The following is a 26,662-nucleotide window of genomic DNA, read 5'->3' as shown; positions in this document are numbered from 1 at the left end:
CTTCCCTCTCTTTCCCTCTTTCTCCCCCTCTCCCAACCTCCTCTCCCGATCTCCCTCCCTCTTCTCTCCCTCTCTTCTTGTCTCCTTCTCTTCTCTCCTTCTTTCCCTTTCTCCCTCTCTTCCTCCCCCCTCCTTTTGGGCATCATGGTTTGCAATACAGATACTGAAGAATTATCATGTAACCAATGTGTAATTTTAGTAGTACTTTATTTCTTAATTTATTTTTGCTTTACCTGGTGGTGGACTGGAGCAATAGCACAGCGGTAGGGCGTTTGCCTTGCACTGCAGCCAACATGACCGACCCGAGTTCGATTCCTCCGCCCCTCTCGGAGAGCCCGGCAAGCTACCGAGAGTATCTTGCCCGCACAGCAGAGCCTGGCAAGCTACCCGTGACGTATTGGATATGCCAAACACAGTAACAGCAAAGTCTCCAATGGAGACGTTACTGGGCCCGCTCGAGCAAATCGATGAACAATGAACGGGAGGACAGTGACATACAGGACAGTGACATACATGGTAGTGAGTTGGAGCTACTCCTGGCTCTGTGTTGGGGTGACTCTCAGTGGTATTCAGGGAGCCATACCATGGCCTGGATTGAACCCAGGCCTCCAGCATGCAAAGAATACGATGCACTCAGCCTTTTGTGCCTTCTCTGCAGCCCTATTATATAAGTTTTAATGATAAATAATAATAAAAATACCGAAAATTAAGCAGTATAGAAGTCAGCGATTCTGACTGCTATGATGACTTCATCTCTCCCATTTTCCCAGCAGAGTATAAAAATAGCTTAGTAGTCAATTGTTGGAACCACAGATGTTTAGCCCAGGTGTAGTAGAGCTTTTGTGCTTTGATGAGATCAGGGGGAGGGAAGTAGTAAAGGCCTGAATTTTAATTCTAATTCTTACCAGCTTTTTGACCTTGGACAACTTTTGTGATTCCTTCTTTTTCCTTATATAAAGTGGAATGTTATCTGTTGCAGCACAGAGCCTTGAAGTACAAATAAAACCCCTGTTACTTAATGTTATTTACATCATTAAATGAATAAGCAAGTTTATAATATATAATGAAGACATTTACTATTATAGTGAATAAATTAGAGTTAAAAATTCATAAATAAAATATAGTAGGGCTTACAACCTCTTAAGCCAAGGCTAGGGATTTTGTTTTTTGAGGTGTCAAGTATTGGACTCAGAGCTTCATAGCGCCGGTCACAAAGCAAATTCCAGAAATTGCTAGTTTGTATTATTATGCAGATGCAGATAGTAGTGGAATAGAAGAACATGGTGTAGAGTAGAGTTCTATATTTTTCCCTTGATAATTAAATTTAGGTTGATTCTCATATTCCATTTCCTCCTCTCATTGCTCAAGTTTCTTCTGTATTTGCTTGTGTTTTTCTCACTGGTATCTTCTTGCCGTAATGGTTCTTGGCACAGTTCTGCTTGTTCTGAATCTCTGTTGGTGAAATGGAGCCATTGTGATGTAGGCTTACCTGTGCAGTAACTTGACCATGAGAACAAAGGTCTTGGGGTGTACAAGAAAAGTGCTTGTCAACTTTGATTTGGTGGCTAAGGAAAAGCAATATTCTTGTGAAGACAGTTTTAGTCTTATGGTATAGAAATACATTCTAGGGCGGGTGATGTGGCTCAGTCTTGCATGTTTGAGAACCCTGGGTTTGATCTCTGGCATCACAACAGTAAATGACACATGTCCCAGAGAGATAGCTCAAAGGTCTTAGCACATGCTTTAGGACCCAGTTTCAATTCCCAGTACCATTTCTACTATTGGGTCCCCTGAGCACTACCAGGAGTAGCCCCTGAATTAAGAGCCGGGAGTAGTCTCCAAGAACTGCTAGAACCCCCCCCTGCCCCTGCCACTCCCCCTACATTAGCATAAACTTTAAAATAAGGGGGTTCAGAGTGATAGCTCAAAGAGCTATAGAGAGCCCAGAGGCCCAGAGATCACTTCTGGCATCATTTGGCACCCCCAAGTATTCCTGGGTATAAATCTGTCAGAAGGCCTCAGCACCTCTCACAGCATTGCAGGTCCTGAGCTGCATTGCATCACCAGGCCCTAACATTGGACTGAGTGGCACAGTGTTTTTTGGAGTGGTCTCTGGGTCCTCTTGAGCATTGCTCAAGTGCCCATTCTGTTCTAGTTAGCTAATGTTCAGGGCGTTTAATAAAAATACTCTAGGTTTCTCTCTGATTCCCAGAGCAGGAAATAACATATGTGGGCACTCTTGGGCACTGGGGGAAGTTTCTTTTTATGTACATGCTCCATAGACTCTGGCTATTGCTCTTTTTGGCACATTTTCTCTTCTAATTACTGTTTTTTTTTTTTTTACTTGATCCCAAGCCACAATCCTGCCTAATTAAAAAAAATCACAGCCTAATTAAAAAAATTTTTGGTGGGTTATCTCTCTAGCATTTCGTTTTTGTTTTGGTGGTGGTGGTGGTGGTGGTAGTGGGGGGTGGGATGGGGCTGTGTTGCGCTATATTTGCCAGTGCTCAGAGCTTACTCCTGGCTCTGCACTCAGGAATCACTACTGGGAGGAGCTTGGGAATCCTATGTGGTGCTGGGGATGGGAATCCTGGTCGCCTGCATGCAAGGTAAGCACTGTAACTGCAAGCACCTTATCATTCTGGTCCCTCCTTAGCAGTTATTAGGAAGTCGGGGACGGGTTTTACTTGGTCAACCTGGCTGGATGCCAAGCTTTGCTGGGCATGGGAACGGGCATGGGAATGGGCATGCACTGCTGGGGATTGAACTTGGTTCTTAGGTGTGCAGTGTATGCACTCCTGCTCCCTGAACTCTCCACATCCCTGCAGCAGCATATTATTCAGGATACTTCAGTTTTTCTTTTGCTATATTTTTTTGTTTTCTCTTTGGGGGGGGGGGGGAGGTTGGGGATACACCTAGCAGTGTTCAAAGCTAACTCCTGGCTCTGTGCTCAAGTCACTCCTGGTAGGGTTTCAGGAACCATATGGAGTGCTCAGGAGTGAATCCTGGTTGGCAGCATGCAAAGTAAAACACCCTGCCCACTGTACTCTCTCTCCAGTCAGCATTTAAGTTTTTCTCTCCAAAGCCATCTCAGCAAATACAGAGAGAAATATGATCAGGTCATCTCATCGTTTCTCCTCAGTGGTAGGGACCTGGTCTTTCAGGAGAATGCTTGAGGTTTTTGGTCAGAAGTATCAGAGATCATGAAGTTGCCTTTTGAAGATGTCTTGAAAAGTGCTTGTTTCGTGAAAGACTCAAAAAGTGTTGATGTGGGGCTGGAAAGTTAGTAAGAGGGTAGGACACTTGCCTTATGACCAGCCCAACAGGGCTTGATCCCTGACACCTGGGTTTGATCCTGGGTACCCCTTATGGTTCCAGGGTGTGGCCCACAAACAAAAACTGTTGATACATTGAATTTTACCCATCTAAGTGCAATATGTAGCTAGCTTGAGTTAATTTGTCTTAAAATGTAAACTTGCAATGTGCTTTAAAAATACTCAGGGGCCAGAGAGACAGTTCAGCAGTTAAGGCACTTGCTTTGCAGGCCACAGACCATGGTTTTGTCCCTGGCACCGTGTGTCATCCCTTTGTGGGATGGCGCATTCATCTACCATGATATCTATTGTGTTTATTTATTTATTTTTGTTTTGTTTTTGGGCAACACTTACAGTGCTCAGGGCTTACTCCTTGCTTAGCCCAGGATCACTCCTGGCAAGCTTTGGGAAATAATGTGGGAGCCCCAGGATTGAATGTGGTTTGCTGTGTGGAAGGCAAGTCACCTATTGGCTGAACTATCACTCTGCTTTATTTTGTTCTTTGAGGTTTAATATTCCATAATACTTGCCTGAAAAACTAACAAATTACAAATTGTGAATACATGGAGAGTGAGAATGTAGTTTAGTGGTAGAATACTTATCTTACATGGTTGAGGCCCTTGAGATTTGATTCCTAGCACCACAAAGAAAACAAGCCAAACCTTGTCTTGTTACTTATGGAGGGAACTACACCTACTGGAACTCGAGGGTTACTCCTAGTTACGTTAGGGGGACCGTGTATTGTTGAGGATTAAATTTTCTCTCTCGCGGATTGTTAATTTTTATTTTGCGTTCCTTTGTGCTTAAATCTAGTTTCAATTTTGTTTTTTGATTTTTGAGTTACACTAGTGATACTGGAGGCTACTTTCCATTTTACATCGTGTTTCAAATCCCAGTGGTTAGGGAATTTTTGGTGCTGGAGATTGAACTTGGGATTCTTGCTTGCATGCAGAGCACATGCTCTGGCCCTTTGAGCTATTGCCTTGGCTTCTTGGCTCCAAATTTTCTTTTCTGATTAAACTTAAGTTGGCTGACAGAAAAAGACAAAATTTAAAGAGCGTTAGGAGAATCAGAAGATCATGCCATAGTGGTTAAGGAATGAAGAATTTTGAAATGAGCTCACTGAGTTTGTTTTCTTTCTTCCCTCACCCTCATTTCCTCCCCATTCATTAGCTTGCTTTTTATTTTTATTTGTAATTAAAAAAATGAAAGGTTTTTGTTTTGTTTTGTTTTGCTTTTTGGGTCACACCTGGCAATGCACAGGGGTCACTCCTGGCTCATGCACTCAGGAATCACTCCTGGTGGTGCTGGGGGACCATATGGGATGCTGTGAATCAAACCCGGGTCGGCTGTGTGCAAGGCAAATGCCCTACCCACTGTGCTATGGCTCCAGCCCCCTGAAAGACTTTTAAATTTTAACACTATGGTTTACAAAGTTGTTCACATACAGTTATGGGCTTTCAATATTCCAACACCACACTCAAAGCCTGCCCCCCTAGCAGGCATGCAATAATTTATTTTAAGTTGCTTGTTACAACTAAATGTCTAAAGAAAATATTAAAAATGCTTTAATAAAAGAAAATTTATGAAATTGTTTATCTTACTATGGGTTGTTAAGTCCTTGTCTGAAGATTTACTAAGCTGTTTGTTGCAACTACGTAGTTGAGCCTTCTGTGTTACAGTTTTTGTTTGTTGAGTTGTTGGCTTCTGTTACTTTCCCTTCTAATTTGGTGCCTCCTACTGGATTTTCAGTATTAATGGAATTTGGAGGTGCCCGGGGCCTTGTATGAGGCTGCTTGGTCTAGAAACTTTCAGGATCTCTAGGACTGGGCTAATGCGTTCGCATGGTGGTGACTGTAGGAGATGGGTGTGGCTGCCAGGGCTTCTGGAAGTAGCTGGGGCTGGGGATCAGGGGAGGAAGCCCACACCCACTCTCAGAAGACCCAAGAGTTCTCAGCCTGGATGCCAGTACCTGGAATTTCTGCAGTTTATCGTCTCTGCAGAGATTATTACAGGAGTGGTGGAGTTGGTCCATTGGAGTAGTGGCACATTTATTTGCTTTTTAAAATGAGTTCTTAAAGACCACTCCCTCCCTCCCCCGAAATAAAGAACATAAGTTTGGGCCTGTGATGATGCCTTTGGAGGGGTGATCTTTTCTGACAGGATGAAAATGGAAGGTTTTTTGGGAGGGGGGGTAGGGGCACAGCCAGTGATGCTCAGGGGTTACTTCCAGCTCTGCACTCAGGGATCACTGTTGGTGGTGCTCAGGGGACCAAATGGGATGCCAGGGATGGAATCTGGGTCAGCCACATGCATTGTAATGTCACTCTGGACCGAGAATGGAAGTTTTTCTGAATGATGATTTAGGTGGAAAATGAGAAGAAAGAAAAAGAGATGTTCTTTGAAATGCTTGGTTTGAGTAAAGCTAGACCTTAGCATGAAGGCCTTCTAATATGTTGATCATGGAGATGCTAAACTAGAGCCTGCTGGCTGTCTCCTCCCAGTGATGACGTTTGCTCTCTACTGAGTGGGGGCTTGGGGGGGTGAGATGGAGAAGGGATAAAACATGGGGGTAAAGGAGGAATTCACTACTTGAAAGAGAACTTTCTGTGTTGTATGAGGTTGACTAAGTGTCTGAGATGTAGTGGACATTTTGTCTCAATGATTATAGCATGTTTGCAAAGTAGCCCATCTTATCTCAGTTTTTCAGTGAAGTGTAGTGTATTCATCGATGATTCTGATAAATGTCTGTGATATTGGTGTCACTGTTCCTGGATGGATGGTGACCGGCCAGCCCGCAGTGACCTGAGGGTCCTCTTGGAGCATTTTGGGCCTGTCACCATCCCCCCCACCTGGCCAGCCGATGGCAGTGGACAAACGAAGGAACAGGGGCCACTAGGCTGGTTGGTAATCAGTGGCTGTTTATTAAAGTCTCACAGTGTTAGTTACAGAGATATCATAAAGGGTTGGGAGTAGCAGTTACACATGTGTATGGTTGAACATTATCATAAATAATGTTGAACAGATAGAAAGTCTTTCCTTCAGGGGAAGTTCTAGTAGACATGCTGGAGGACAAAATCTCATCTAAGTGCTCAGCACTCTAGATTCCTGCTAGGAGATCATCAAAGGGTGGAATTCCATCTAAGGGCATATTTGCTTTCTCCTTTTTAAAACCAGTATCCATTTAAGTGGTCATCTTAAATTTACTTCTTAAAATATTTCTAGTTATTTTGTATGGACACATAAGAGATGTATTAAGCTTAAAGTGTCTCTTCTTGGGGATATGCCGCTATAGATCCCAGACTACAGCCCTCAGGCCAGGGTTAGTCTTTTCTATCCACAGCGGGGTTCATATTTAGTTACTTCTTTTTGGGTCATGATAGAGGTTGTTCCATGACCGTACTCTTAATGCTCTTATACTTTTAATGGCTCTTAGCCTGTACCTTTTCGATGCCAGGGTAGCTTGCAGCTTGCCCAGGGTTTATCCAAGTCCCTTGCTGGGATCCTTCTTTTGGGGGTGTTAGGAAGTAAGGGCAACTGAGGCTTAAGTCAAGTAAATGTGACAGGTGCCCAGGATTAAATATTATTTGGAGTCAGTTACAAAAGCGTAGCATTGACTGTTTTCCTGTGTGTATATTAACTGTTAACTGTGTGTATATTGACTGTTACAAAAGCATAGCATTGACTGTCTTCCTGTGTGTATATTAAAAGGACATACTCTATAGCTGGTGATACTTAGGGTTTACTACTGGCTCTAAAGTAAACTCTGCAGAGGACATAAAGGAAAAAGAAAAGTAGTATTTCACTTAGATATACAAGATGAATTTGATACTCAAATGAATTTGATTTTACAAGTCACAGGGTATGATGTGGGGATATTAGCGATTAACAGATAGGGGAAGAAGATCACAAAGGAGAGGTTAAAGATAAACAGGATTAGGAGTGCCTCATGAAGTTGGGTGTGCCTGGGAGCACTGTGATGGAGGTAACACCTGTGGGAGGAGCCAGGAGAAACCAGTGTTACTTCTTAAAATGTTTAGAACTATAATCCAACATGGTGGGATGGAAGTGGAACTTAACAAGGGTTGATAATAGAACAGACACTTCAGAATGATTCTTCAAATAAAATAAAGATTTGTAAAGTAAAACTTTTAGTTTGTAATTTTCCAGATATGATTTATAGTACTAGGTTTTACTGTTTTTTATATTTAATGTTATATATGTTGTGAGTGGCTGAGGATGTAGCATGCTTCATGGGTTTGATCCTGGGCCCCAAACAACTCCATGAGAAAAACTGACTTCAGTTGCCAAATTATATATTTTAGACTAGGAAGTGAAGTAGAAAGCAGGCATTGAAACTTTTTAAGAAAGAGAAAGAGGGTAACAGAAGCATAGCATAATCTTGGGAATTGATGAAGAGAAATTTAGAGGTAGCATACGCTCTAAGTGGGAACTTCCCATGGTGCCAATGAGGCAGTTTTATAATAGAGTATATTGCACTTTAAATTGAATAACCTGGATTTAGATCTTGGAAACATTGTTTAGCAGTGGTAGTTCTCTCCCACTCCCTTCCTCTTTCCTCTCTTCCCCTTCCCTCCTCTCTCCTTATCTCTATACCTGGTGTTACTTAGGGCTTACTACTGTCTCTGTGTTTGGGATACCATGTCCGGGGCACCATATATGGTGCCAAGAATAAAACCTGGTTTGGTCATTTGCAAGCTTTACCCGCTGAACTATCTCTCTGACCTCTCAGGATCTGTTTCTAGTTTTTGAGTGTGTGTGGGGGGGGAGGAGCACACCCAGAGGTGCTCAGAGTTCACTCCTGGCTCTGCACTCAGGGATCATTCCTGGAGGACTTGGGGAAACATATTGGATGTGGGGCTTGAACCTGGGTCAGCTTTGTGCTAGGCAAACACCCTACCTGCTGTACTATCTCTCCAGCCCCTATTTTTTTCAATGTTTGAAACTTTATTTAAAAACAATGATTTACAAAGTTTTACAGCGTTGCTCATAATACAGTTTCAGGTAGTTACTATTCCAGTACCAATGCCACCACAGTTGTGACCTTCCCTCCACCATTGTCCCCAGTTTCCCACTAATCCCTAAGCCTGCCCCCTTATTTGGCACAAAGTAATTTTCTTTATGTTGCTTGTTACAACTTGTGTCTGCTCACAATGGTGTTACAATAGTCATTGAGGATTTACTGACCAGTTTGGTGCTAGTTGAGCCTTTTTGCTCATTAAACTTTGTGAGTTTCTACACAACTTTCCCATGTAATTTGCTGTGCTCCTATTGGGCTTTCAGGATAGTGAAATTAGGTGATATATGCAACTGTGAGCTCCAGGAGCTGTGGAACTGGGCCAGTTTAGCAGCTTGGCATCTTTTCAAGTCTTGGAGCTGTGAAGCTGGGCTGTTTATATGCTGGAGAATGTTGGGTGTGGTTGGGATGCTGAGCCTCTGAGAAAACTCCAGAGGTCTTAGCCCAGAGACCAGGTTCACCTGGGACAATTCTGCGGCAATGAGATTCTCTATTGCTAATTTCTTAGGGAATAACCATGGTAAGACTGTTGTAACAAATTTAAAAATACTCATATTGTGTGTTCTCCATTTTCTGCCTTAACTCACTTTTTATTGATATTTCTCAATAAATTTCCAACAGTGTTTAGGTTGGAGAGATAGTACAGTTGGCAGATCTCTTGCCTTGCAAATGGTCAACCCAGGTTCAGTCCCAGCTCAGACCCTCACTCCCTCCTCCCCTCTCCCCCCCAAAAAAAGAATTGTCAACATTCTTGGTTAAAACTAACTTAGATTTTTTGTTTTGAATCGTCTCTGACCAGGTTGATGACACAGACAGCTGGAACACATGCTTTGCATGCAGAGGGCTTGGGTTCAGATCCCTGTGTATGTGGGACCTAGCCAGGAGTAGCCACTAAGCACAGCCAATGTCCTCAGACAAATCACCCAACAAATTGCCTTCTTCTAGTTAAATACATAATTTAATTCCACAGAAAGAGCTAGGTGTAGGGCTTTGGGCATTTGATTTATATGCTTTGTAAATATTAGATCTGGCCTGAAGGTGAATGATTTAATCTAACATTTGTTTTTAGCTAACAATTTTTCCTCCCCATCCCTTACTCTGTTAGTAGTTTAAGAACTTATTCAGTTGCATGACTAACACCTCGACTAATTGGATCTACCTTCTGTTTCAAGGCCTTCTAAGTTATTTTTAGCTTAATATCAACCATATCATATCACTGTATCTCTGTGTTCTCTTATGATTGAGTTTCAGCTTTTTTTTGTTTGTTTGTTTGTTCTGCCTTATTTTTGGCGGGGGGGAGGGTGGTGTCACCTGGCAGTGCTCAGGGTTTACTCCTTGATCTGCACTCTGGTATCATTCCTGGGGGACTTCAGGGACCATATGTATGAAGTACCTAGACTTGAACCTGGGGAAATTGTGTGCCATGCAAGCACTCTACCTGGCTGTATACTATCAGGCCCTCTACTTTGAGCTTCAGTGACCACCCAAAGCACCCAGCTTTTTTGTTTGTTTTCCCGTTAAACCCAGCTGTGCTCTGGGCTTACTCCTAGGATTACTTTTGGTAGAGCTTGGGGGCCAATATGGGGTGCCAAGTAGATCTTGTGCACGGGAGGCACCTACCCATTGTACAATCTCTCCAGCCACCCCCATCCCCACCCCACTCAAACTTTCATCTTAGTGAATTTAGTGTATCATTTGTAACATTATCAGCTCTGAAATTTGAAAATGTGATTTAAAACACTCATTTTGGCTATTCCTGGTGGTGCTCAGGGATCACGCCTGCCTGGGTTTGGGGAATTATATGGGGTGCCAAGAATTGGATCCAGGTCTGCTGTATTTGTAAGATACTGTATTTGTTGCACTTTCACTCAGCAAACCCCATGGGCGCCCCCCTGCCCCCTTATCCTCTCCGCATGTTTTCTTTTCCCTTCCTTAATCTCTAGTGTAACCTTCCTTGCATGTTTTCTTTTCCCTTCCTTACTCTCTCTAGCTTAACCTTCCTTGCATATATAGAGATGTATATAGGGATGGTGGTGATCAAACGAGAAGATTTAAGCGTTTCGTTTCAGTCAGTCACTAGTCCTTCTTAAGTAGGCAGATGCATGTTTCTCTTTAGTAAAAAAGGAAAAGTTCTCTAGCGTCAGTAGTGATACCTTGCTATTCAGAGCTGAGAGGACCAGTAAGCTATTGAAAAACAACTTACTTTTGAATTAATGACTTTGGAGTAATCTGTTTCACACTTACAACCTTCAGTATTACTTTTTGGTAATGACCTTAGGGATAAGGTCATTGAAACCTAGATTTGTTTTGTTTTGTTTTTGGATCACACCTGGTGGTGCTCAGGTTTACTTCTGGTTCTTTGCTCGGGGATCATTCCTGGTGGAGCTCAAGGGATTATATGAGTGCTGGGGATCCTTGTACCCAGGTCACCCACATGCAAGGCAAGTTACCTGAAGGCTCTTCTCTCTCTCCAGCCCCTAAACCTAGAGAGGTCCAAAATGTGGGTAGTACATAATTTTGATGGCAGAGTCTGGAGAATTCTTGTGAAAAGTTTTCCCTTTTTTTTCTGGTCTTCAGATCCTAGGAGTTTCAATTTATCTCCAGTATGGAGATGTTGGGCACTCATTGTTATAAAACTTAAAGGTACCTTTCCCAGAGGTTACCAGCAAAATTCTAGCATGGATCAAATGAGCCCCTGAGTTTATACTTAACTGTTCATGGTACAACCTTTGTGGTTTTTGATTTAGTAATTAGGTTTAAGTCACAAAATCCTATATCATTGCCCTTCAGCATGTTGATCTTGGCTTAGCCAATTAAAGTATATGAAAAAATAGCTAACATAATTCTCATGTTGTAGAATTCGTTTTTGAGTTTTCTGGATTATGTGTTTTTCATGTTTTAAAAACAAAAGGGAACGGGAGGGGAGAAATCAGGGGTCATTGCGGAACCTTAAATGGTTTAAGGTAAGTGAATCTTTATAATTTTAATGACTTATTGCTGTCTGCCAGTATCTAAAAGTAAACTTAGAGAAGCTTTTCAGTTGTGTTTAATATGCATGTAAGATCTAAGATACTAAACTGAAACTTTACTCTTTTCAACAGGTGCGTTCTATGGATGAGCTGAATCATGATTTTCAAGCACTTGCTCTGGAGGGAAGAGCTATGGGAGAGGTAAGTGGACAGGTTTATCAAAGAAGTGGGCTTGCTTATAAGGGAAGGTTGGAGCTGTCCTTCATCAAATGTGTCTGAATCTAGTCTCCAGTACTATGTGCTTGCTTTTCCTTGTTGCCATCCTCATGATACAGGAATGTCTATTTTAAAATTTTGCCAAATGATTTCATTATAAGATAGTTAAGCTTAAAAAATAAAATATAAGTACCAATTATTGAAAATCAGTTGTAAGTTGAAATAAAAAAAAATTTATGTGTCAAATGTCTTTTGCTTCATTTTCTAGTTGCTAGTTTATTTTACAGAGAAAGATCATTTTAGATTGACAGCTAAACAGTATGCCAATAACCTATTATCAGGAGTAGTGTTATTTTTGTTTATAATAGCACAGTAATGAGGAAGCTATTAGCTTTCAAAAGATAGAAGCTTGAGCCAGTCATCTTTTGCTTACATAAACTAAAATTTTGACTTATAACATTTAAACATAAAGAAACAAAACTTGCTACCTTCTATTATATTGATAGGGAAGATTTCTGCAATTCCAAAAAAAGTGGTATGAAGATAAAGTACAGCTAGCTTCTGGTGATTCCAGTTGACAGGTTGTATTAGTTATAAGGTAGAACATACTGCCCAAATTAATTGCTAAAAATGTCACAGTTTGAATTAGGACATTTGCCTAGGATTCATGTGTTCTGGAGAGTAACCATACTTTTCTTCAATTTTGTTTTATATATAAATATTTAAAATATTTAGCATTTTAAAGGAAAAAGAATATCTGTATTCTGGATCCCCATTTATACCATTCATTAAATATATTTATTCTTTGATTTCATCCAAGTACTGTGTTAGGTCCCAAGGATTTAAAATTAAAATAATTCTGGGGCTAGAGAGATAGTACAGTAGGTAGGGTGCTTGCCTTGTACATGGCTGACCTGGGTTTGATCTCCGGCATTCCCTGGTTATTTACAGGAATGATTCCTGAGCACAGAGCCAGGAGTAACCCTTGAGCATCATCAGGTGTGGCCTCCAAACAAAATTATTCTTCTAATTTATAATATTCATTGACTACTTTGTGGCTTAGGTATTAATTAAACTCCTGTGATGTTTTGAATTTGATTATTGCTTTTGGTTGTAAGATTTTGTGTCCAACTTTTCTGATTCATCATGTGATCAGAGACCAATGTTTTGTCATCTTAGTTTCAGACTTTGACTTCCCCTCTTCCCCTTCCCCTTCCCCCCCTCCCCCTTCCCCCTCCCCATCCTCCCCTCCCCCCCAGCTTTCAGGGATTGGTAGATACGCTTGTGTGTTTCCTGTGCCTCCCTAAAGCCTGTAACAGTACATATTAAGAAACCTGATGTTGTTGGAAAAAGATTTTCTGAACAAACTTAACAGATAGCTTTGATATTATGTATACAAGGAAGTCACATTTATCTTCTTCCTCATTTCTGTTGCTGCAAAAATACAATGCCAAGTTTTAAAAATGTTACACCCAAAATGTTATTGTTTTGTAAGCTCTACATCATAATCTCTGAAGACCTAATTCTGTGACTCTTTTCTTTTTTTGGGCCACACCCACTATTGCTCAGGGCTTACTCCTGGTTCTGTGCTCAGGGCTCCTCCTGACAATCCTCTTAGGACCAGGGATTGAACCTGGGTCAGCTGGTTGCAACGCAAGCACCTTAACCTCTGTACTCTCTCTTTGGCCCACGACTTAATTCTGATTAAGCGTATTCTGAGGAATAGCGACTACAATCAAAGAGAAAGTTAACTTTACATGATTACAAAAATATCTTTTTAAATGATAATATAAATACATGATAAAATATTTAAATGATAGGGAAAATTTCTTTGAGCTAGTTCTGTAACCCTCAGAAATGTCCTTTAAAAAATCTTTTAAGGTATCCCAACCTCACAAGTTTTATTTTAATGCAAATTTTGGGTAAGCATTCATAACTCAAGACATTAATGTATACATATGTAACACACACGCGCGCGCGAGTGTGCACACACACACAGAAACAGTACATTCTAATAGGAATGCAGTGCTGCATTTTCTTTCTCCTCCCACATTATTCACAGCATAGAAGCAATTCATTTGTTGACAATTAGGCAGGAACAGCTCGGTCTACTGAGAAAAGGAAAAAGGTTAGGAGATAGGGATTGTTTTTCCCAGGGTCATAGATTTTTTTTTTTTTAGGGTCATAGATTGTATGATATACAATCTGCTATTTTGACTTTGACATTTTTCCAAAGCATATGCCCATTGAAGAAATGAAGCCTATGCTTTTATTATAAGTGGTGGTTAAACTATTTTAGTTTTATAAAAGCAAACTTTGGGGGGAGCATTAAAGATGCCCAAGATAAAAATTTTATTTTATTTCTTATTTTTAGTTTTTTGGCCATACTTGGCTATGCTCAATGCTTACTTTGGGTGCTGGCACCGTATTGCGTGCTGGAGCTTGAACTTGGCAAATGCCCTACCCACATACTATCTTTCTGGTCTGAACGATTTTATTTTCTGGTTTTTGGACCACATCCAACAATGCTCAGGGGTTACTCCTGGCTCAGCACCCAGAAATTACTCTTGGCAGTGCTCAGGGGACCATTGGGATGCCAGGGATTGAACCTGGGTTGTCTGCGTGCAAGGCAAGTCTCTTACCCGCTGTATTATCACTCCTGCTCCAAAGATTTTATTTTTTTGACAGCAATAACCTAGTGAGTAGGAACATAGGAGACAAACTAAGTATGGAGCTTAGATTTCATTTTAAAAAAATTCTTGCTACAGCTGTTCATGGAACCAGTGACATGGAATTTTGGTAGGTACTGGTTGGGAAATGCTTTTGCAGCTCTAAAAGGGAGATGGTTCAAATAAAATGAGGAAAAGTTTTATAATAAGATAAAATAAGAACAGTTAGTTTTCCTTTATTTTACTAAGTAATATCCTTATAATTTTATTCATGATTGAGTTTTGGGTTTACAGTATTCCAACACCAATCCCTCCACCAGTTCCCCAGTTTCCCTCTTGTCACCCAGTCTGTCTCCGTGACAGGCACCATTTTTTTTTCTTGCTTTTTAATAATATCCTTTAAAGCAAAAAAACATCTAGAGCTGTGTATAGTAAAGCATTTACCCATATAAACTCTAAACTTTCAAGCAGATTGCATGAGCAGTGTGTTTCTGCTGAAATTATTTTATGTGTATAAGTGTGTGAGTATCTGCATGAGTGTGAGTCCACTTTAATGTAAACAAAACTCATGATTAAGAATGAGTGACGAATTCAAAGAGAATTGCCTTCATTAAAAATAATTGGTCTCTAGTTGTGTGCTGCTTGACTCTTAGGATCCCCCCCCCCCACCCCCCCCAATTCAGCTCTTGGTATCACTTCAGAAGATTGAGAATGTTTCATTTTTGGCTTTGGCGCTCCACCTGATGTTACTCCTGGCTTTGTGCTCAGGGATCACTCCTGTACCATATGAGATGGCAGGTGTTGAACCTGGGTCAGTTACATGCAATTCAGTCATCTTTTTTGCTGTACTGTTGTTCAGGCCCAGATTTAGAAAATTTCTAGATACAAATCTTGGTACTAAGTGAGTGTTTGAAATGTTACCTTTAAGGTTTGCTGGTTGTGTGAAGTAATGCAGTTCTTAGCTGAAGGATTCATAGTGCACTTGCTTTATTGCCTCCTGTTCCAGAAAGTCAGTATAAGAAGGAAAATAGGATAGATAGGAAAAATGCTTTATAATTTTCCTACTTTTTGGATCACAAATTATTTTCAGATGTTTGATCCACTCCCCTCGCATTGCATCCCCTTCATTCAACTGTGAAGTTAATAAGTGCTTGTCAGAGCAGCATCCATTTTTTTCCCCACTGTGTGAAAAAAAAAATTGGTCTGCTTGTTCATTGTAGTAGTTCATTGTATTCTCTAATCTGAGTTTTGGTATTGCTTTCTACTTTGGCAACACTATTTAGCTCACGTTCATTTTTTGGGGGGGGATGAAACAAGTTTTTTTTTTTTTTTTTGAACAAAACTTGCTTAGAAGGGCATGCTAGGAGAGGGTTACAAGTAGTACAGAGGGTTGGGTGCTTGACTTGCATGTGACTGACCTAGGTTTGATCCCTGTATCCCATATGGTTCCCCCAGCACCGCCAGGGGTAATTTCTGAGCTCGGAGCCAAGAGTCAGCCCAGGTATATCCCCAAACCAAAAACAACAACAAAAGATGTGCTCGGAGAGAAAGAGGGGAAGTTTGGACAAGAGAATGCAAGCTTCTCCAGAGTAGAAATAAGCCAGCAAAGAAACAGACAAGCAAGTGAGATACGTATTCAAGGGAGAACTTGGTCTTGGCGAGTTCAGCTCCTATTCTTAAAAGGATGAATTTGTGAAGGTGAGCAATTCTAAGGGGAAGTGAGAGTCTTTCATTGAAAACAACACTCTCTTACTTTTGGAAAATGGAAACTTTTTAAAAAAGGTACTTAATACTTGCCATGTGGTAAACACATAACTTTCAGGGATCTTAAGTTGAGTGTTGAATATTTCTAGAGTAAATGAAATAAATTTGGTTATGAGGGGTTTAACTTTGTTTTAGAAAACTCAAACATTAGAAAAAATGACCTTGGTAATAGATCACTTAGATCCAAGGAAAGAAATCTGGAACATCCTCTTTTGTACAGAGTAATAGTGCATCCTACCAAATTTTCTGAAAGTAGAATAGGGAGATATATACACCACTGTAGAATCTTATTAGACATTACACTGAAGTACGGTAGTAGAATGGTCTGTAGAGGAAGGAGCTTGATGATTTGCAAGACTATTAACGCAAATACAGGTACAAAACTAGGTGGGGGTAGAGATTGTTTTGGATCAGAACAGAACATTCAGTCTTGACATATTTTCTTCGGTTTCTTTTAAAAAATTGTCAATTTATTGATCTGTTGTTTGGAGTCACACCTTTCACACCATGCTAGAGCTACTACTAGTGCTAGAGCTACTACTGGAAGTGTTTAGGGGACCAGATGTGGTGCCAAGGATTAAGCCAGCGACAGTGTGTGCAAGATAAGCATCTTAACCTTGTACTATCTCTCTGGACTTGGAATTTCCTACTTTGTATTTTCTTTTCTTTTTTATGTGAGCAGGGTATGGGGGACAGATCGATGGATGCCATATCATCTAGCAGTGCTCAGGGCTCACTCCCGGTACTGTGTTTGGTGGTCACTCCTCATGGTGCCCAGTTGTTTCTCCCCACCTGCCCCTCCTAGCATGTGCCAGAGTTTACTTACATAATGCCTCTTCAGAGTTATTTTTGATTTATTTTATTTTATTTATTTACTTATTTTTTTTTTTTTATTTAGAGGTTTCCTAACCTCTTTTTTTGGTTATTGTTTTGTCCACACCTGGCATTTTGGTGTGGAGTGATCAGAAACTTCTCCCACTTTGTGTTTGGGAAGCCACGTGGTGCTGGGGATCAAGGGCCCCTGCCTGTGAAGTTTGTGCTGCAGTCATTGAAGTGTCCATCAAGGCTCACGGACTGCTAATTCTGAAATCAGTGAGCCTGAAAATTGCTCCAGCATGGCTGCAAGAATATCTAACAGAATTGGAGGTTTTGTTTACTAGAAATGATTGTAGGAGCAACGGATTAGAAGGCTACTATATTACTTGGCAGTTTCTTATAATTTGAGTTCTGTAGAGTTACTCATTTGATTCTAAAGAGTATTAAAATTTGAAAATGAGATATTTTTTCTGCTAGCAAGATCATGCACCCTTCTTTTTTCCCTTTTCCCCCCTAGATTTTTAAAATATTAACACATAATATAGCCACAGTACAGTATTATAAACCAAGGGATTGATATTTTATAAAACACTGTAGTCAAATCAGTCAGCTATAATCAATCTGTTTTCTCCAGGTGAGCCAGCAATGTCCTTTTTCTAGTTCCTACTCACAGGTGTCTTTTTCAGCTCCTTTAATTTGCAAAAGTTGATATTGCAATCTTTCTTGAAGAAGGGAAGAAATATATGTAGACAAGAAATAACTGGCTAAGGAATGCATTGAGGTCCACCATGTACAGTACAGATAGGAATAGTAAAAAGTTGCCTGTCTTATAACCTTTTAATCAATTAATTGATTTTGGCATTTGGCCCACTCCTGACTCTGAGTGGGGTCAGGGATCACTTCTGGTGGGACTCTGGGGACCATAGGCGGGGACAGGGATCGAAGTGCCAGGGATTGCAGTGCCAGGGATCGAACCCGGAGTAGTTGTGTCCCAGGCAAGAGTTCTACGGCTACAGCCCTTATAACCTCTTACTAATATCCGTTTGTTGTTGGGTGTTTTTGACATCTTGCTATTAAAACAGAATTATTTTTGACAACAGCTTGACCTGGAGGGACAAGGCTTTAGTTAATGTCTCTCCCCCCACCCCCATTATGTTAATGACTATGATAGAGGTGGAGTGACAGCCTCATGAGTCTTCTTTGGGGAAGTGCCTAGGATCTCATAATAATTTGGGGACTGGTTATTACAAAGAATAATGAGTCTTAACTTTGAGAATGTAATACATCTGACATTTAAAATCTGGTTCCTAATTCTCTTCTGTAGCTTAAAGACCAGTGTAACCACACTCATTCCAATTACCTACTTCTCTTTTGCACTGGGAAGACAAAGCAAACCTATTCATTTATTTTGTTGTGTGGTTGGGAGCACACTTCTTGGCTCAGGGATTCCTGGCAGGGAACCATATGTGGTGCTGGGGATCGAATCTGGGTTGGCTTATGAGCATGGCAAATGCCCTATCTATTGTACTATTACTCCAGCCTCCTACCTATCCCTTTATATGTTGGACTGACTTTACTAAATTTATTTTTATTAAATTTTTCTTTCTTTGACAAAAGGGACATTTTCCTCATCCTCAGTAATGTATTTTTTGAGCGTAAGGTACCAGTAACATTTTTCCACCCAGGCACTGTGGTTTTCAGTTGTTGAGAAGAGTTTTAGGTGCCCAGTGTTCCAAATCCAGTTACACTACTTGCTTTTGCTTACTCCACCAAATACCCCAGATTTCCTCCCACCCTCAGACTATCTCCTTGACAGACACATTTTAAGTTTAATTATTATAATTTGGGTCCTGTACTTACAGTAGTAATGGCTCTAGTTACATTAACATTTAAAAGACAGTTTGGTTATAATCTAGTTTTCACAGTTAAAATCTGATTCCTGGTAGTGCTCAGAGGACCTTATATGTTTCTGAAAATTTGAATCTGGGTTGGTTGCATTGCAAAGCAAGTACCTTAACCCCTTTGTTATCTCTCAGCTCTCCTACAGATTTTTAAGTGCATTTAAAAAAATGAGGTCAAAGGCGAATGGTGATCATTTGTGCCAAGATATGGATTGAGAGGCACAGTACAGTGGGTAGAGCTTTTGCCTTGCATGTGACTGACCCAGGTTCCATCCCTGGCACCCCATGATCCCCTAAGCCAGCCAGGAGTGATCCCAGAGCATATAGCCACGAGTACTCCCTGAACATTGCTGAGTGTGGGGTCCCCCACGACCCCTCCCAAAAAAAAGATGTGGATTGACTTCAGATTGCCTGATTAGGGTCTAGTAACTAATATATTGAGCATCAATGACTTTCCAGTTACTGTGCTAGTCTGTTCCTGCACATTGCCATCTTTACTGTGGCCTTGTAATAGTTTGCCCTTGTGTACATGAATGAGGGGAATGAAAATTATAGTATATAACATTGGTCTGTTTGGCAATGTGAACGTGGGTCTCTTTTTTCATATCCAGAGTTATTATGCTGTTCATTTTTTCATATCCAGAATCTCTGTTAGAGGGAAGTTGACACTGGATGGAATACAGTATGCCAAAAACTCAGCTATGAATAAATTTGTAACTCATGGTGCTTCTCTTGTCAGCTCCTCTATCAAAACTTTGCTGCTTTTTTTTAACTATCTAGAAGTTATGGAAGGGAATTTAGTTAGCAAGTTATTTGAATCATTCTTAGTGATTCTTGTTTACTTAGTATATAGTAATTTGTGTAATTATTTTGTTTCCTTGTTCATAAGTTTGTGGAGGCAGGGGCTTCAGCTAATGGTATATTTTGTCTACATGGTAATATATTGTATTTAATGTTATCACAATAGCAGTTTTTTTCCTTAGCATGAATTTCTGTACATCAGAGTCTAGTATTCTACTTTTCCCAGGAGAGGCACAGTTTAATTTAGTAAATATTTGTTGCCTGTGTTCTCTGGTCAGCTTATTTTCCCATACTTAATGATATGAAGTGTGAAGGAAGGAGGCGGGACAAAACTGTAAAACACTTACTCATCCTTCTGTATTAATGATGCATCAGAAAAAGTTTTAAATTTTAATTTTTTGGTTTTTGAGGTGATTTGGTTTTGGGGCTACTCCCAGCATGTTCAAGGAACGTCTAGTGCCAGGAATTGAACCAGCGTGTATCTTAATCCCACTGTACTGTTTTTCTGGCCCCATAATTTTACAGTTTTAAACTATTCAGTGATGAATTTTCTTTGTCGGTTCCTGGGATTTAACTTGGTCTCACAGTTTCAAAGCAGTATTCTGCTGCTGAACCGTATTTCCCTGCCCTCATAGTTACTTTTGTAGAGTACTAGATAAATAGTAAAGCTGCAGTGGTTCATGCATTCAAATTAAGTCGAATTTCATACAGAGCCAATTGATTAAAACCTTATCAGCAGGACACTTTCTCTGAAACAGGAATGCATATAGATAGACGTAATGTTTAGAAATTAGAATTACTTTGTTTTATTTCTTGCCTAAACTTATATCAAACTGTCTTTTGTTGTGAATTTTTCTAAAGAGGAGGAAGCAGAATACCATAGTTAATTCACACTTGATTAGTCAGCACTTTCTCTTTTTCTTTTTTCTTTGTTTTTTTTTGGTCACACCTGATGATATTCAGGGATTACTTTGGTCTCTGCATGCAGAATCATTCCTGTGGTGCTTGGGAGACCATAGGGGATGTCAGGGATTGAACCTGGGTGGGCCACGTGCAAGCCTAACGCCCTACTTGCTGTATTATCACTCTGGCCCTTTCAGTGTATTCTTTGGTCTCATTACTGCAAAATATCTAGAGAAAGTGCCTTATTTTTAATATTAGTCATCCTTAAATGCACAGTAGCCATATTTATGAACATTTTATCTTCTAGAATAAATGAAAAAGTGAACATACCATACTGACATATGGAGATACTTACCATGTCAATTTCATAATTTAAAATATCCTGAGGCTGACTGGGTGTGTTAACTTTTTTGAGGTGAGTTTGAGGGTCAGGAGATAGCTCAAAAGGCTGCAGTGAATGTTCGGATGTGGGAGGGCTGTATTTGATTCCTGTCAGGACATGGTCCCCTGAACACTGTGGGAACAGTTTCTGAGCACTGCCGGGTATGATCCTTTAACAAAGTATTATAGTACCTGTAAGTTTGAGTATTTGGTGCCATATTTAGGCCAAGGACTTTTTAATTGCTTACTTGTTGTGAAGCAATCTTTTTATTTTCTTGGTTTTATTGTTGAACCTCAATGGGTTTGTTAATTGATGTAGAGGCTTATTTACTGGGTTCTAGAGTATTGTTGTAGTGACATTCATATAATACAGCCTAGAATATAGATTAGGTTATTAAAGGCCTGGCATAATATGAATATGATTGTGTTATAAACTGTGTAATCTCCAAGCAGCTAGGGAAAGCCCCGGCGGCTCTCTCTCACAGCCTTCCGTCTGCATTTGGTGGTCTCGAGCCACTCTCCACCCGGGGCGGCTGATGCCATGGGCGGACGAAGGAGGGAACATGCTGCCAGACTGGTTGTGATCAGTTGTCGTTTATTCCATTCTCCCCACTCACCGGTTCCAGTTTCACTAAGCTCCCCATTCTCTCACACTGCTCCTGTCTCCTCCTGTCTCTCTCCTGCTCATCTCTGTGCTCATTCTCACAACCCTGGTTCTCAGCACGCCCCCCCCCCGGGGGGGGGGCGGGAGGAAAGCAGAATCAGCATATGAAGCCCTTCCTGATCTGATCATGGATCAGGCTCAAGGTTGAAATACCACCTTAGGGGTACTTCTTTTCTTCTTTCTCCAATAACTTAATTAACACCTTAATTCTTTTTAATATTAGTCAGTAAGAGAGTAAGACAGTAAGAGAGACATTAAGCTAGTAGGGTGGCTCTCCTGGGGACTTCTTGCTATAGATCTCGAACTACAGCGCTCAGGCCAGATTAATCTTTCCCAACCCTAGCAGGGTCCTAATGTAGATGTTGCTTTTTGCATCATGACAGAATTTGTCCATAGCCATGCTGTTAACTTACAGTTAAAGTATTATGGTGCTTTGGCCTGGCCCATTTCGATGCCAGGGTAGTTCACAGCTTGCCCTGGATCCATCCAGTCCCTCATTGGGACGTTGCTTTTGGGGTGCTAGGAACTAAGGGCACCTGAGGCTTAGGTCTAGAGAAAAGATGTCTGGGAATGAATATCATTTGGATTCAATTAACTCCCAAGTTACAAAAGCATAGCATTGTCTTCCTGTGTCTATACAAGAGGACATTTCACTGAATTAACTATGCTAAGGACTTAAGGAGAATAGAAAAGCAGTATTTACAAGGTAACACAGTCTGATTAGAAAATAAAGGTGATTGACTGGTTGGGAAAGCAGAGCACAAAGAGGTTACAAATAAACACAGAGGAATGGGAGCACAGTGATGGGAGTAACCCAATAAATCTAAGCTCCCTGTGGCAAGACAGAAAGGACAAACCAATGTTATCCTACAATAAATCAAACCATAAAGCTATACATATATACAAAAAATGACTATTTGTCTTATAACTTACAACTAGTGAGGTGGCATAATTGTTTCTTTAAGTGCTACTTCTATATCATATAGATTTAGTTTAATTTGTTGGCATTTTTTAATTTTCTTAACTTAGTCTTATTATCAGTCTGTCTTGTTCTGTGAAGATAAAGCAGTTTCTTTTTACGTTGTTCCAGTACCTTGAAGTGGAAAAGCATAAAAAAACTTTTACTTGAGTGGCTTCAGCAGAGCCATGTACACTGGATAAAGGATTAGTGTCAGGTTAATTTCTCACACATAGTATGGAGATTGAGCTGTTAACAATATTCCTGAATATTTTTGAAAGGCATGGTTGAAGTAGGGATGATATCTTTTTGTATTTCCTTTTAAGAATGTTGTTGACAGTAGTTTTTTTTGTGTGTGTGTGTTTGTGAAGGGAGGTGGAGGTGGTGTTTGGTTTAGAATAATGGGAAGCTGTTCTCTTATGAGAAGAATGCATTTTGAGAGGCAGAGCAGGTGACACCCACTCTTTTATTTTGGGTTTTGGTTTTTGGGGTCACACCCGGCCTTGCACAGGGATTACTCCTGGCTCATGCACTCAGGAATTACTGCTGGCGGTGCTCGGGGGACCATATGGGATGCTGGGAATCAACCCGGGTTGGCCGCATGCAAGGCAAATGCCCTACCTGCTGCGCTATCGCTCCAGCCCCAAGAATGCATTTTGGAGTTTCACAGTTGTCTTTAATTGAAGAATTATTTGTAATACTACCCAATTTATGAGTGCCTTAAATTTTAAGATTTAAGGACTACTGAGATCATTTTAATGCTCCTTGATTATTCTCTTTGTTCATACTGGCCCCCAGACCCCAGTATTCTACAATGGATCATTAGGATAGTTCTAAAACTTTCATAATCCTAACACTGAATTTGTAACTGAAACTTGCATATTGCTATAACTTGTATATTCAGGTCTATTTTTTATCTAGGCTTTGTACTCAGTGTACTCTGCAGCATAAGTTGTTGATTAAGAACCTTCAATAGACTGACTAGTATCATCACTTATTGATGGTGTTGGGGCTTGAACCCAGGACTTAACAAATATGAGGCATTCTCTGTTCCTGAGCTACATCCTTGGTCCCTGATTGCATTCTTGATTATCATAGCTTCTCTTTGAAATTCAGTAGCTTTCTTTTATGTATAAAGATGCCATGAAAGCTAAGAGATGAGGTATCTGAACAAGTTTTTACTTTCTTCTCATTTCCATGTATCTCTTCTTTTACTGCTTTACAACTAGATGGCTACAGTACTTAACCTCCCAGCCTCCATTTGCTTTTCCTCATTCCTTTTTTATGTAGGAATGCCAGTCACTGTCACTGTCACTGTCCTCCCGTTGTTCATCTATTTGCTGTAGCGGGCGAGGTAGGGTGATTGCCTTGCAAGCGGCCAACATGGCCGACCTGAGTTCAATTCCTCTGCCCCTCTCGGAGAGCCCGGCAAGCTACTGAGAGTATCTCGCCCGCATGGTAAAGCCTGGCAAGCTACCCGTGACAATGGAGGAATGCCAGATCTTTTAAAATTAGTTTTTATGATTTTATTCCCTATTGCTGTGTCAATTAGGGTACACCTCTTTAGTTCTCCATTAAAGTCTCACTGGTTTTGTCTTCATTCACCTTGTCCTTCCTACAGCCTAAGTCAGTGAGTCTTTCCTCTTTTTGTCATGAACATTTGTCCCACTTGCTTTTGTCTTCTAACTTTGCTCTCCAAGTCAAGTTCTTTGCAGTGTCTTGCCCACTCTGAGCAGTTTGGTGCCTCCAAATCAGTCCTTGACCAGACCTATTTTAGTTCTTTCTTTCTCTGCAGTAGGTTGTAAAATTTAGCAGTTTACCACAATAATATGTCTTGTAACTGGAGTTGTTTGGTAATGGTGAGTTTTTTTTTTAACATTACAACTTAGAATATTATTTCTTTTCTTATTTCCTTTTTTGCTGTCCCCTCCCCCCTCTAGAATATTATTTTTAGTAGTGGCTACTAGAAATAGCTTATCACTTCTGGGTTTAACTAATAGAGGTCAATAACTACTTCAGATACTGAAATTTTTATTTCAATATCTAGAAAAGCAGTATTAGTTTTCCAGATATCAGAGACATCAGATGACCTCATTTGGCCAAGATTAAATGATGTGTGATTTCATTCTGAGTGGTGAAGGACATCAGTCAAAACTGTTAACAGTGCCATGAAAATTGCTAATACAGGAAAACTTTTATTTGGGGAGGGGAGGACTTGGGTTTTGGAGCCCACACTGGTGGGTATTCAGGGTGATTCTTGGTTCTGTGATCAGTAATGACCACTGACAGTGCTCAGGGAACCCTTTATGATGCTGGGGATTGGACTGGGGTTGGCTGTTGTCTGTAAAATAATGGAAAGGCTGTAAAGTAACTTTTAGAGTTTTTTGTGTGCTTTTGGGTCGGTCACACCTGGCTTACTCCTGACTCTGTACTCGGGAATCACTCCTGGTAGTGCTTTGGGGGGTGGACCAGAAGGGATCCCAGGGGATTGAACCAGGTTGGTATTAACAAGGTAACTACCCTACCTGCTGGACTCTGGGCCATGTTCCATTCCTTCCCCCCCCCCCCTTTTTTTTTTGATGTGGTACTCAGGCTCAGGGGATCTTTATAGGGTGCTGCTGGGGATGAAAGAAAGATTGGCTGTCTGTCCAAAGCAAACACCCTGCCTGCTGTACTATTGCTGTAGCCCCCATTAAAAAACATGAAAATAAAACTTGTAATTTTATTAGTGGAATTTTTTTAGGGGGGGTGGGTGGGCAGGAAGCAGCTCTGTCAAGGCTTACTCCTGGTTCTGTGTTCACAGATCAATTCAGGTGATACTCAGGGAACCATATGTCCTGTTGGGGATAAGCTGTGGTGGTCCATGTGTAAAAAGTTACTTGTTCCTTAACCCCTGTACTATCTGTGCCTCAAAATAAATGTTTTTTGTTTTAATTTTGGATCACACACAGTGATGCCCAGGTGTTGTTCCTGGCTCTGCAATCAGGAATTACTCCTGATGGTGCTTGGGGGAACATATAGGGTGTCAGGGATCAAACTCAGGTCAGCCTCATGCAAAGAAGACACCTTACTGGCTGTACTATTACTCTGGTTCCCCTGTCCCAAAATCTTAATTTTAGAGTCATTTTTCAGCACCTCTTCTGCTTCCGCATCCCTGGTTTTGGCCCTGGTGCTCTCCTCACCTCTCCAAATGCTGTGCTAACTGCCTTCCATCTCTAGGCCCAGAATCATTTGGAGAGACCTTGAGGCCCTAGCATCGCTGATTATGGCCCTTAGAAGAATACTAATTTTATATATGACATAATTATAAGGTAAAGGCCCTCCCGTTGATCGTCGATTTGCTCGAGCGGGCCCAGTAACGTCTCCATTGGAGACTTTTGTTGTTACTGTGTCTGGCATATCGAATACTCTCGGTAGCTTGCCGGGCTCTCCGAGAGGGGCGGAGGAATCGAACTCGGGTCGGCCATATTGGCCGCTTGTAAGGCGAACGCCCTACCGCTGTGCTATAATGTAAATTTCAAAAGCAGGAGTATATTACTTTTCAACCAAAAGTGATGTTCAGTTAAGAACCCCTTGGAACCAGAATGACAGTACAGCGAGTAGGGTGCTTGCTTTTCACAAGGCTGACCCGGGTTTAATCCCTGGCCCTGATCCCAGGCTCCACGGGCTCCAAGCCCTGCCAGGAATGACCCTCGGTAGAGAGCCAGGAGTAAGTCCTGAGCACTGCTGGGTGTGGCCTCAAAACAAACAAACAAAATAACCCAACAAAAAAAGAAGCACTTAATATGGAAATATTTGTATTTATATAAAATTTAACTGAGGCTAAACTAGTGGTATTTACTAGATGCCAGATTGTGATGATGCTTAGTAGACATAATGAAAGATTCTTTACAGATGTTGGTTTTCATTACTGACTTTTTTTTTTTTTTTGTGGTTTGAATGATCTGAAATAGAACATAAATATTCTGATTTTTAAACAGAGCTGGGAATGTAGCTCAGCGGTAGAACACTGAGGCCTTGAGTTTAATGCTTGGCTTTAATCACCCACACCTCCTGCCAAAAAGCAGTAACTTTTTCTTATTTGGACCTAGGAGATGGTTCAAAGAACTGGAGTACATGCTTTGCATGTGGTAGACCTGGTTTTGATCCCCTGGCACCACATGGCCCCCCAAGGACAGTACGTGGAGTAGCCCCTATAAATCTTTATACACAGAAATCTTATACATTAATCACAGAATTTTTAAAATGTAGGAGGGCTCTTCCATTTT

The 26,662-nt window shown here is 40.8% G+C and overlaps 1 protein-coding gene across 13 annotated transcripts in view; it reads left to right on the top strand.

Moving 5' to 3' along the window:
- PUM1 (pumilio RNA binding family member 1) overlaps positions 1 to 26,662 on the top strand; it is a 145,668-nt gene that overhangs the window by 31,613 nt on the left and 87,393 nt on the right. For all 13 annotated transcript variants that reach the window (XM_056122718.1, XM_056122717.1, XM_056122707.1 and 10 more), the window contains exon 3: positions 11,454 to 11,522. In XM_056122718.1, the coding sequence (XP_055978693.1) occupies positions 11,454 to 11,522 (69 nt within the window). The remainder of the gene's footprint in view (positions 1 to 11,453; positions 11,523 to 26,662) is intronic.

This window comes from Sorex fumeus, unplaced genomic scaffold, assembly GCF_029834395.1.
Source record: "Sorex fumeus unplaced genomic scaffold, SorFum_2.1 ptg000047l, whole genome shotgun sequence".
NCBI classification, from domain to species: Eukaryota; Metazoa; Chordata; class Mammalia; order Eulipotyphla; family Soricidae; genus Sorex; species Sorex fumeus.
The sequence above is the reverse complement of the archived record's forward strand: the minus strand, read 5'-3'. Positions and strand labels throughout refer to the sequence as shown.